The sequence below is a fragment of the Oncorhynchus gorbuscha genome, unplaced genomic scaffold (assembly GCF_021184085.1).
Source record: "Oncorhynchus gorbuscha isolate QuinsamMale2020 ecotype Even-year unplaced genomic scaffold, OgorEven_v1.0 Un_scaffold_3202, whole genome shotgun sequence".
NCBI lineage: Eukaryota > Metazoa > Chordata > Actinopteri > Salmoniformes > Salmonidae > Oncorhynchus > Oncorhynchus gorbuscha.
In genome coordinates this window covers 36,842-50,000 of record NW_025747514.1, presented here as the reverse complement: position 1 = coordinate 50,000, position 13,159 = coordinate 36,842, and the positions used below count along the sequence as shown (strand labels likewise).

At 49.0% G+C, this 13,159-nt stretch overlaps 1 protein-coding gene across 1 annotated transcript in view; it reads right to left on the bottom strand.

The window, feature by feature from the left end:
- LOC124027421 (voltage-dependent T-type calcium channel subunit alpha-1I-like) overlaps positions 1 to 13,159 on the bottom strand; it is a gene marked incomplete at its 5' end in the record, with an annotated part of 44,717 nt that overhangs the window by 1,316 nt on the left and 30,242 nt on the right. The window contains 2 exons of the mRNA XM_046339850.1: positions 2,174 to 2,359; positions 6,712 to 6,863. Coding sequence (XP_046195806.1) covers positions 2,174 to 2,359; positions 6,712 to 6,863 — 338 coding nt within the window. The remainder of the gene's footprint in view (positions 1 to 2,173; positions 2,360 to 6,711; positions 6,864 to 13,159) is intronic.

Genomic DNA, 13,159 nt, shown 5'->3' with positions numbered 1-13,159 from the left:
GCTTATAGTCCTGTCACTCAAACAAGAAGGCCATTGCTCTTCTGAAGCTGGAGGGGACTAGCCTCACAGACAACACACACACAGACAGAGAGAGGGGACTAGCCTCACAGACAACACACACACAAACAGAGAGAGGGTACAAGCCTCACAGACAACACACACACAGACAGAGAGAGGGGACTAGCCTCACAGACAACACACACACAGACAGAGAGAGGGGACTAGCCTCACAAACAACACACACACAGACAGAGAGAGGAGACAGAGAGAGGAGACTAGCCTCTACATTACTACCCTCACAGACAACACACACACACACAGACAGAGAGAGGAGACAGACAGAGAGAGGAGACAGGTAGAGAGAGGAGACAGACGGGGGGGGGGACAGACAGAGAGAGGAGGAAGAGAGGGGGAGGGGACAGACAGAGAAGACAGGTAGAGAGAGGGGACAGGCAGTGAGAGGAGACAGACAGACAGGGGGAGGGGACAGATAGAGAGAGGAGACAGACAGAGAGAGGAGACAGACAGGGGAGGGGACAGACAGAGAGAGGAGACAGACAGAGAGAGGAGACAGACCGGGGGAGGAGACAGACAGAGAGAGGAGACAGACAGGGGGAGGAGACAGACTGAGCGAGGAGACAGACAGGGGGAGGGGACAGACAAGAGAGGAGACAGACAGGGGGAGGGGACAGACAGAGAGAGGAGACAGACAGGGGAGGGGACAGACAGGGGAGGGAGACAGACAGGGGGAGGGGACAGACAGAGAGAGACAGACAGACAGGGGGAGGGGACAGACAGACGAGAGCAGACAGAGAGACAGATAGACAGGAAGGGAGACAGACAGAGAGAGAGACAGACAGGGGAGACAGACAGAGAGAGGAGACAGGGGAGGAGACAGACAGAGGGAGAGAGGAGACAGACAGGGGAGGAAACAGACAGAGAGAGGAGAAAGACAGGGGGAGACAGACAGAGAGAGGAGACAGACAGGGGTAGGAGACAGACAGGGGGAGGAGATAGACAGAGAGAGGAGACAGACAGAGAGAGGAGACAGACAGAGAGAGGAGACAGACAAGGGGAGGGGACAGACAGGGGGAGGAGACAGACAGGGGGAGGAGACAGACAGAGAGAGGAGACAGACAGAGAGAGGAGACAGAGAGGGGGAGACAGACAGAGAGAGGAGCAGACAGAGTGAGGAGACAGACAGGGGGAGGGGACAGACAGAGAGAGGAGACAGACAGAGAGAGGAGACAGACAGAGGGAGGAGACAGACAGGGGGAGGAGACAGACAGAGAGAGGAGCAGACAGAGCGAGGAGACAGACAGGGGAGGGGACAGACAGAAAGAGGAGACAGACAGAGGAGGGGACTGACAGAGAGAGGAGACAGACAGGGGAGGAGACAGACAGAGAGAGGAGACAGACAGACAGGGAGGGGACAGACAGAGCGAGGAGCAGACAGAGAGAGGAGATAGACAGGAGGAGGAGACAGAGAGGGGGGAGGGGACAGACAGAGAGAGGAGCAGACAGGGGAGGAGACAGACAGAGAGAGGAGACAGACAGGGGAGGAGACAGACAGAGACAGAGGAGACAGACAGGGGAGGGACAGACAGACAGGGAGGAGACAGACAGGGGAGGAGACAGACAGGGGAGGAGACAGACAGAGAGAGGAGACAGACAGGGGGGAGACAGACAGGGGAGGAGACAGACAGAGAGAGGAGACAGACAGGGGAGGAGACAGACAGAGAGAGGAGACAGACAGGGGGGGGACAGACAGAGAGAGGAGACAGACAGGGGAGGAGACAGGCAGAGAGAGGAGCAGACAGAGTGAGGAGACAGACAGGGGAGGAGACATACAGGGGAGGAGACAGACAGACAGGGGGACGGGACAGACAGGGGGACGGGACAGACAGGGAGAGCTGACAGACAGAGAGAGGAGACAGACAGGGAGAGGGGACAGACAGAGAGAGGAGACAGACAGAGAGAGGAGACAGACAGGGGAGGGGACAGACAGGGAGTGGGGACAGACAGAGAGAGGAGACAGACAGAGAGAGGAGACAGACAAGGGGAGGAGACAGACAGAGAGAGGAGACAGACAGGGGTGGGGACAGACACAGAGAGGAGACAGACAGGGGAGGGGACAGACAGGGAGTGGGGACAGACACACACATGCCTATACCTGAAGATGAATATGAAAAGCATGAGGAGCATGCAGAAGGTGGCCACGTTGTCCATGGTCTTCATCAGCACCACCAGCTGTCTGCGTAGCGCTGGCATGAAGCGCACCAGCTTGATCACTCTCAACAGTCTGAAGGTCCTCAGGACAGACAGACCTCCATCAGACTGACCTATGATCTCACACACACTGGAGAGGAGAGGGAGAGATGGATGGAGGGATGAAACAGATGGATGCAGAAAGAGAGAACAGGGGAGGAAAGAGGAGAGAGAAGTGAGGAGTGAGGAGAGATGAGAGGAGAGAGGAGAGATGTGAGGAGAGATGAGAGGAGAGAGGAGAGAGGAGTGAGGAGAGAGGAGTGAGGAGACAGGAGAGAGGAGAGAGGAGACAGGAGAGAGGATAGAAGAGTGATGAGAGAGGAGACCGGAGAGAGGAGTGAGGAGACAGGAGAGAGGAGACAGGAGAGAGGAGACAGGAGAGAAGAGAGGAGAGAGGAGACCGGAGAGAGGAGTGAGGAGAAAGGAGAGAGGAGACCGGAGAGAGGAGTGAGAGACAGGAGAGAGGAGACAGGAGAGAGGAGACAGGAGAGAGGAGACAGGAGAGAGGAGTGAGGAGAGAGGAGAGAGGAGACGGAGAGAGGAGTGAGGAGACAGGAGAGAGGAGAGAGGAGAGAGAGGAGACAGGAGAGAGGAGACCGGAGAGAGAGAGAGGAGTGAGGAGAGAGGAGAGAGGAGACAGGAGAGAGGAGAGAGGAGACAGGAGAGAGGAGAGAAGAGTGAGGAGAGAGGAGTGAGGAGACAGGAGAGAGGAGAGAGGAGAGGAGAGAGGAGAGAAGAGTGAGGAGAGAGGAGTGAGGAGAAAGGAGAGAGGAGACAGGAGAGAGGAGAGAGGAGTGAGGAAACAAGAGTGAGGAGTAGAGGAGAGAGGAGAGGAGTGAGGAGTGAGGAGAGAGGAGAGAGGAGACAGGAGAGAGGAGAGAGGAGAGAGGAGTGATGAGTGAGGAGTGAGGAGTGAGGAGAAAAGGGAGAGGGGAGAGGAGAGGGGAGAGGGGAGAGGGGAGAGGAGGGGAGAGGGGAGAGGAGAGAGGGGAGGAGAGAGGGAGAGAGAGAGAGGAGAAAAGATGAGTGAGACAGGCAGAGAAAGGAAGAGAAGAAAATAGAAGACACAAATCCAGACAGCAAGGTTTTCTAATTTCCCCTCTGATCCCAACTGAAACCATCGGGAACATTCAGCTGTCAGAATCTTCCAATGCCAACCCAACGCCCAATACATTATCCATCATTCTAACATTCCAACTGACATCCCAAAGCTGTGACATTCAGCTGTCAGAATCTTCCAATGCCAACCCAACGCCCAATACATTATCCATCATTCTAACATTCCAACTGACATCCCAGAGCTGTGACATTCAGCTGTCAGAATCTTCCAATGCCAACCCAACGCCCAATACATTATCTATCATTCTAACATTCCAACTGACATCCCAAAGCTGTGACATTCAGCTGTCAGAATCTTCCAATGCCAACCCAACGCCCAATACATTATCCATCATTCTAACATTCCAACTGACATCCCAAAGCTGTGACATTCAGCTGTCAGAATCTTCCAATGCCAACCCAACGCCCAATACATTATCTATCATTCTAACATTCCAACTGACATCCCAGAGCTGTGACATTCAGCTGTCAGAATCTTCCAATGCCAACCCAACGCCCAATACATTATCTATCATTCTAACATTCCAACTGACATCCCAGAGCTGTGACATTCAGCTGTCAGAATCTTCCAATGCCAACCCAACGCCCAATACATTATCTATCATTCTAACATTCCAACTGACATCCCAGAGCTGTGACATTCAGCTGTCAGAATCTTCCAATGCCAACCCAACGCCCAATACATTATCCATCATTCTAACATTCCAACTGACATCCCAAAGCTGTGACATTCAGCTGTCAGAATCTTCCAATGCCAACCCAACGCCCAATACATTATCTATCATTCTAACATTCCAACTGACATCCCAGAGCTGTGACATTCAGCTGTCAGAATCTTCCAATGCCAACCCAACGCCCAATACATTATCCATCATTCTAACATTCCAACTGACATCCCAGAGCTGTGACATTCAGCTGTCAGAATCTTCCAATGCCAACCCAACGCCCAATACATTATCCATCATTCTAACATTCCAACTGACATCCCAGAGCTGTGACATTCAGCTGAATCTTCCAATGCCAACCCAACGCCCAATACATTATCCATCATTCTAACATTCCAACTGACATCCCAGATGACATTCAGCTGTCAGAATCTTCCAATGCCAACCCAACGCCCAATACATTATCCATCATTCTAACATTCCAACTGACATCCCAGAGCTGTGACATTCAGCTGTCAGAATCTTCCAATGCCAACCCAACGCCCAATACATTATCTATCATTCTAACATTCCAACTGACATCCCAGAGCTGTGACATTCAGCTGTCAGAATCTTCCAATGCCAACCCAACGCCCAATACATTATCTATCATTCTAACATTCCAACTGACATCCCAGAGCTGTGACATTCAGCTGTCAGAATCTTCCAATGCCAACCCAACGCCCAATACATTATCTATCATTCTAACATTCCAACTGACATCCCAGAGCTGTGACATTCAGCTGTCAGAATCTTCCAATGCCAACCCAACGCCCAATACATTATCCATCATTCTAACATTCCAACTGACATCCCAGAGCTGTGACATTCAGCTGTCAGAATCTTCCAATGCCAACCCAACGCCCAATACATTATCCATCATTCTAACATTCCAACTGACATCCCAAAGCTGTGACATTCAGCTGTCAGAATCTTCCAATGCCAACCCAACGCCCAATACATTATCCATCATTCTAACATTCCAACTGACATCCCAGAGCTGTGACATTCAGCTGTCAGAATCTTCAATGCCAACCCAACGCCCAATACATTATCTATCATTCTAACATTCCAACTGACATCCCAGAGCTGTGACATTCAGCTGTCAGAATCTTCCAATGCCAACCCAACGCCCAATACATTATCTATCATTCTAACATTCCAACTGACATCCCAGAGCTGTGACATTCAGCTGTCAGAATCTTCCAATGCCAACCCAACGCCCAATACATTATCTATCATTCTAACATTCCAACTGACATCCCAGAGCTGTGACATTCAGCTGTCAGAATCTTCCAATGCCAACCCAACGCCCAATACATTATCTATCATTCTAACATTCCAACTGACATCCCAGAGCTGTGACATTCAGCTGTCAGAATCTTCCAATGCCAACCCAACGCCCAATACATTATCCATCATTCTAACATTCCAACTGACATCCCAGAGCTGTGACATTCAGCTGTCAGAATCTTCCAATGCCAACCCAACGCCCAATACATTATCTATCATTCTAACATTCCAACTGACATCCCAGAGCTGTGACATTCAGCTGTCAGAATCTTCCAATGCCAACCCAACGCCCAATACATTATCCATCATTCTAACATTCCAACTGACATCCCAGAGCTGTGACATTCAGCTGTCAGAATCTTCCAATGCCAACCCAACGCCCAATACATTATCTATCATTCTAACATTCCAACTGACATCCCAGAGCTGTGACATTCAGCTGTCAGAATCTTCCAATGCCAACCCAACGCCCAATACATTATCTATCATTCTAACATTCCAACTGACATCCCAGAGCTGTGACATTCAGCTGTCAGAATCTTCCAATGCCAACCCAACGCCCAATACATTATCTATCATTCTAACATTCCAACTGACATCCCAGAGCTGTGACATTCAGCTGTCAGAATCTTCCAATGCCAACCCAACGCCCAATACATTATCCATCATTCTAACATTCCAACTGACATCCCAGAGCTGTGACATTCAGCTGTCAGAATCTTCCAATGCCAACCCAACGCCCAATACATTATCCATCATTCTAACATTCCAACTGACATCCCAGAGCTGTGACATTCAGCTGTCAGAATCTTCAATGCCAACCCAACGCCCAATACATTATCTATCATTCTAACATTCCAACTGACATCCCAGAGCTGTGACATTCAGCTGTCAGAATCTTCAATGCCAACCCAACGCCCAATACATTATCTATCATTCTAACATTCCACCTGACATCCCAGAGCTGTGACATTCAGCTGTCAGAATCTTCCAATGCCAACCCAACGCCCAATACATCCATTCCATCCAAACATTCCACCTGACATCTAACATTCCCAGAACTGTGACATTCAGCTGTCAGAATCTTCCAATGCCAACCCAACGCCCAATACATTATCTATCATTCTAACATTCCACCTGACATCCCAGAGCTGTGACATTCAGCTGTCAGAATCTTCCAATGCCAACTCAACGCCCAATACATTATCCATCATTCTAACATTCCAACTGACATCCCAGAGCTGTGACATTCTGACATGGTAACTGTAACATCATTCCTGTAACGTTCTGGTAACATTCTGTGGTCGTGTTGGGCAGGCCCCCCGACCTGATGATGACGATGATGCCGTCGAAGATGTTGTAGGGGTTCCTCAGGTAGGCGAAGAAGCCAAAGGCGGTCAGCTTGAGGATCATTTCCAGGGTGAACATACTGGTGAACACAATGTTACTGATCTCCAACACGTTAGTCAGCTCCTCCGGCTGGATGGGGAGACAAGATGCAAAAGAAACAGAACTCAGAGAGAGAAACACGTTTAAAGAGATGGAAGAATGAAGACAGCAAGATATGGTTATTTTGGTATTATAATGCTGCCTTCAACAATTGAAAAATATGAAACTGCAGACAACCAACACAGCTTCAGTACTGAGACACCTGTACAAACCTGCCACATAGACCGCAACACAACACAACAAGCTACACAACTTGATATAGTGAGATAGATCCAGCTCAGTGGCGCGTAGCTTTAACCAATGAAAACGAGAAAAGAGACAATATGAACACTGGCCTAAAATGTCATGTTATTGTTTTCAGAGAGACCGAAGGGGAGGGAGGGTGCAGCCATTTTCTGTCTGGAAGATTGTGCTTGGTTCGAAGAGCGATTAGTGCATGAACACACTCACACACACACACACAAACACACATACACAATCTGATCAATATCACGTGTGTGTATCTGTGATCACCAGTACAATTTGTATCAAAGACAGAAAACATAAAGGCTAGCCAAGACACTCTTTCTTCTCCTCTAATCCTGTGTTTCTCTCTTCCCTCTCTCCATCTCTCTCTCCCTCCATCTCTCTCTCTCCATCTCTCTCTCTCTCTCCATCTCTCTCTCCCTCCATCTCTCTCTCTCTCCATCTCTGTCTCCCTCCATCTCTCTCTCTCTCCATCTCCCTCTCGCTCTTTGTCTCATTTACCAGACACTCCCATCTCCCTATGATCAATATCTCTCCATGGATCAGCTCAGTGTGAGAAGAAAACAAGAGGAGAAGAACAGAGCCCCCCTCCTCCACTGGCAGGCATGGTGGAGGAGATGAGGGGATGAAGAGAGGAGGGGATGAGATCTAGTGCTGACTGATTCACCCAGATGTCCTTATTTTGGGGGTTTATTAAATAACCAATTGCCCAACGTAGGTTCAATTACTTGAATTCCATGTATTTCTTTTTTTGTGAGATCAACGGGCCGTTTCTCTTTAGAGAAATCAAATCATTCATGAGAGAAATTAAGTCAAGAACTATGTGGGATGCTGGGCTGAAGGGAGTTTTCATTATGTAAATATTCAACCTATTTCATGTATGATAATGCTTTTGTTGTGTAATTACTGTGTATAAAAGTAACATGTACTGTATATGAAATGTGAGTACAATTTATATGTAAAAAGCTGTAAGAGGGGATGGGTCAATAAAAAACATCTCCTCTATTTGATATGTTTCTCCTACCTTCTATCTCCCTCCATGTTCGTCTTCCTCCTATCACCTTCTATCTCCCTCCATGTTCATCTTCCTCCTATCACCTTCTATCTCCCTCCATGTTCATCTTCCTCCTATCACCGTCTATCTCCCTTCATGTTCATCTTCCTCCTATCACCTTCTATCTCCCTCCATGTTCATCTTCCTCCTATCACCTTCTATCTCCCTCAATGTTCATCTTCCTCCTATCACCTTCTATTTCCCTCCATGTTCATCTTCCTCCTATCACCTTCTATCTCCCTTCATGTTCATCTTCCTCCTATCACCTTCTATCTCCCTCCATGTTCATCTTCCTCCTATCACATTCTATCTCCCTCCATGTTCATCTTCCTCCTATCACCTATCTCCCTCCATGTTCGTCTTCCTCCTATCACCTTCTATCTCCCTCCATGTTCGTCTTCCTCTCATCACCTTCTATCTCCCTCCATGTTCGTCTTCCTCCTATCACCTTCTATCTCCCTCCATGTTCGTTTTCCTCCTATCACCTTCTATCTCCCTCCATATTCCTATCACCTTCTATCTCCCTCCTATCACCTTCTATCTCCCTCCACGTTCGTCTTCCTCCTATCACCTTCTATCTCCCTCCATGTTCGTCTTCCTCCTATCACCTTCTATCTCCCTCCACGTTCCTCTTCTATCTTCCTCCATGTTCGTCTTCCTCCTATTGCCTTCTATCTCCCTCCATGTTCATCTCACTCCTATCACCTATCTCCCTCCATGTTCCTCTTCCTCCTATCACCTTCTATCTTCCTCCATGTTCGTCTTCCTCCTATTGCCTTCTATCTCCCTCCATGTTCATCTCACTCCTATCACCTATCTCCCTCCATGTTCCTCTTCCTCCTATCACATTCTATCTCCCTCCATGTTCGTCTTCCTCCTATGACCTTCTATCTCCCTCCATGTTCGTCTTCCTCCTATCACCATCTATCCCCCTCCATGTTCGTCTTCCTCCTATCACCTTCTAACTCCCTCCATGTTCATCTTCCTCCTATCACCTTCTATCTCCCTCCCTCCCTCCCTCTCCTCTCCTCTCACCTGTTTACCCTTTCATCTCTCCTTCCTGTCTTTCATTTCCTCCCTCACAGATACCTGCACCTCCCTGCCTGCACATCCTTCTCTCTCCCTCTCTTTTCTCCATCCCTCTCCCTCCCTCTCTTTTCTCCATCCCTCTCCCTCCCTCTCTTTTCTCCATCCCTCTCTCTCCCTCTCTTTTCTCCATCCCTCTCCCTCCCTCTCTTTTCTCCATCCCTCTCTCTCCCTCTCTTTTCTCCATCCCTCTCCCTCCCTCTCTTTTCTCCATCCCTCTCTCTCCCTCTCTTTTCTCCATCCCTCTCCCTCCCTCTCTTTTCTCCATCCCTCTCTCTCCCTCTCTTTTCTCCATCCCTCTCTCTCCCCTCTCTTTTCTCCACCCCTCCTCTCTCTCCCTCTCTTCACCTTCTATCTCCCTCCATCTCCATCCTCCTCTCTTTGTAGTTCTCTTGTTTTTATCTTTGAATGTTTACTGAATATAAATCCGTAAGCCCCCCCCCACACACACACACATACATGCTGTATATACATGCTAATAGGGGAGCCTCTCAGTCATGCTACCATTGATGTGAAAGATGAATGCTGTTGAGTCAGAGATGTATCTCCCTCACACACACACACACACACACACACACACACACACACACACACACACACACACACACACACACACACACACACACACACACACACACACACACACACACACACACATACACAGCAACTCCGAATGAAGACTACAAGTAACAGAAGGACATCTAGTGAAGGTCATATCCTCACTGTATGCTCTTAACACATGTCATGTAATCCTTCCCTCAGGGGATTGAACAAATGAAGTTTCAGTAAGCCCTGTTACCAAAGAGGCAAACACATACACGTTCAGTTCTAGAACACAACCCCCTGGAACAACACTTACAAATCTACTGCAGAACACACACCACCTCTGCCTCTGCCAAGAGAGACCATTGTGTAATGCTGTTGGAGTGTGTGGTGTGTGTGTGTGTGGTGTGGTGTGGTGTGGTGTGGTGTGGTGTGGTGAGGTGTGGTGTGTGTGTGTGTGGTGTGTGTGTCTGTGTGGTATGTGTAATGCTTTTGGTGTATGTGTGTGTGTGTGTGTGTGTGTGTCTGTGTGGTATGTGTAATGCTTTTGGTGTGTGTGGTGTGTGTGTGTGTGGTGTGTGTAATGCTGTTGGTGTGTGTGGTGTGTGTGTGGTGTGTGTAATGCTGTTGGTGTGTGTGGTGTGTGCATGAGTGTGAATTCATACAGGAATAGAGCTGAAAATGCTGTGTAACAGGAGTCTGCTCCCGCTTCTCTCTCGGTGAGTTCCTGTCCTCCTCTCCTCCTCTCCCCACATCCCTCTGTTATTTTTAGAGTCTTCAGAAATGAGAGAACCGACTCCTCTGCATGTCGTCAAGGAGTGAGGGGGTGGATGAGAGATGAAGACAGAGGGAGGGAGGGAGAGAGAGAGAGATGGAGGGAGACAGAATGGAGAAGGGAGAGGGAGGGATGGACAGAGACAGGGGAGGAGGGAGAGAGAGTGATGGAGGGAGACAGAATGGAGAAGGGAGAGGGAGGGATGGACAGAGACAGGGGAGGAGGGAGAGAGAGTGATGGAGGGAGACAGAATGGAGAAGGGAGAGGGAGGGATGGACAGAGACAGGGGAGGAGGGAGAGAGAGAGATGGAGGGAGACAGAATGGAGAAGGGAGAGGGAGGGATGGACAGAGACAGGGGAGGAGGGAGAGAGAGAGAGATGGAGGGAGACAGAATGGAGAAGGGAGAGGGAGGGATGGACAGAGACAGGGGAGGAGGGAGACTAAAAGAGGCAGGGAAAGGAGGGGTGTGAGACAGGAGGGAGGGAGAGAAAGAGAGAGAAAGAGGGGTTGAGGGAGGTAGGAATGGTTATGTAACAGCCAGGGTGGGTGTATTTTGGCATGAAGCTACCACACCCCTTCCACACAGGCAGCTCCCTCCCTTCCTCTCTTCTTCTGTCTCTCTCAGGAGAGAAGTCAGCCAGTCAGCCAGCCAGACAGCCAGCCAGCCAGACACCACCTAAAGCAGGTTGAGGTGTACCTACCCTGCTGTTTTCTACTGATATCGTTGTGGTGGGTGTATAATGGAACAATACATTCCCATCAGTCAGCCAGCCAGCCAGACACCACCTAAAGCAGGTTGAGGTGTACCTACCCTGCTGTTTTCTACTGATATCGTTGTGGTGGGTGTATAATGGAACAATACATTCCCATCAGTCAGCCAGACAGACAGACAGCACCTAAAGCAGGTTGAGGTGTACCTACCCTGCTGTTTTCTACTGATATCGTTGTGGTGGGTGTATAATGGAACAATACATTCCCATCAGTCAGCCAGCCAGCCAGACACCACCTAAAGCAGGTTGAGGTGTACCTACCCTGCTGTTTTCTACTGATATCATTGTGGTGGGTGTATAATGGAACAATACATTCCCATCTGTCAGCCAGACCTCCAGCAAGACAGACAGACAGCCAGAAAGACAGCACCTAAAGCAGGTTGAGGTGTACCTACCCTGCTGTTTTCTACTGATATCGTTGTGGTGGGTGTATAATGGAACAATACATTCCCATCAGTCAGCCAGACAGCCAGCCAGACAGACAGCCAGCCAGACAGACAGCACCTAAAGCAGGTTGAGGTGTACCTACCCTGCTGTTTTCTACTGATATCGTTGTGGTGGGTGTATAATGGAACAATACATTCCCATCAGTCAGCCAGACAGCCAGCCAGACAGACAGCCAGCCAGACAGACAGCACCTAAAGCAGGTTGAGGTGTACCTACCCTGCTGTTTTCTACTGATATCGTTGTGGTGGGTGTATAATGGAACAATACATTCCCATCAGTCAGCCAGACAGACAGACAGACAGACAGCACCTAAAGCAGGTTGAGGTGTACCTACCCTGCTGTTTTCTACTGATATCGTTGTGGTGGGTGTATAATGGAACAATACATTCCCATCAGTCAGACAGACAGCCAGCCAGTCAGACAGCCAGACAGACAGACAGCACCTAAAGCAGGTTGAGGTGTACCTACCCTGCTGTTTTCTACTGATATCGTTGTGGTGGGTGTATAATGGAACAATACATTCCCATCAGTCAGCCAGACAGCCAGCCAGTCAGACAGCCAGACAGACAGACAGCACCTAAAGCAGGTTGAGGTGTACCTACCCTGCTGTTTTCTACTGATATCGTTGTGGTGGGTGTATAATGGAACAATACATTCCCATCAGTCAGCCAGACAGACAGACAGCACCTAAAGCAGGTTGAGGTGTACCTACCCTGCTGTTTTCTACTGATATCGTTGTGGTGGGTGTATAATGGAACAATACATTCCCATCAGTCAGACAGACAGACAGACAGCACCTAAAGCAGGTTGAGGTGTACCTACCCTGCTGTTTTCAACTGATATCGTTGTGGTGGGTGTATAATGGAACAATACATTCCCATCAGTCAGCCAGACAGCCAGCCAGTCAGACAGCCAGACAGCACCTAAAGCAGGTTGAGGTGTACCTACCCTGCTGTTTTCTACTGATATCGTTGTGGTGGGTGTATAATGGAACAATACATTCCCATCAGTCAGCCAGACAGCCAGACAGACAGCACCTAAAGCAGGTTGAGGTGTACCTACCCTGCTGTTTTCTACTGATATCGTTGTGGTGGGTGTATAATGGAACAATACATTCCCATCAGTCAGTCAGCCAGACAGACAGACAGACAGACAGCACCTAAAGCAGGTTGAGGTGTACCTACCCTGCTGTTTTCTACTGATATCGTTGTGCTGGGTGTATAATGGAACAATACATTCCCATCAGTCAGCCAGACAGACAGACAGACAGACAGCACCTAAAGCAGGTTGAGGTGTACCTACCCTGCTGTTTTCTACTGATATCGTTGTGGTGGGTGTATAATGGAACAATACATTCCCATCAGTCAGTCAGCCAGACAGACAGACAGACAGACAGCACCTAAA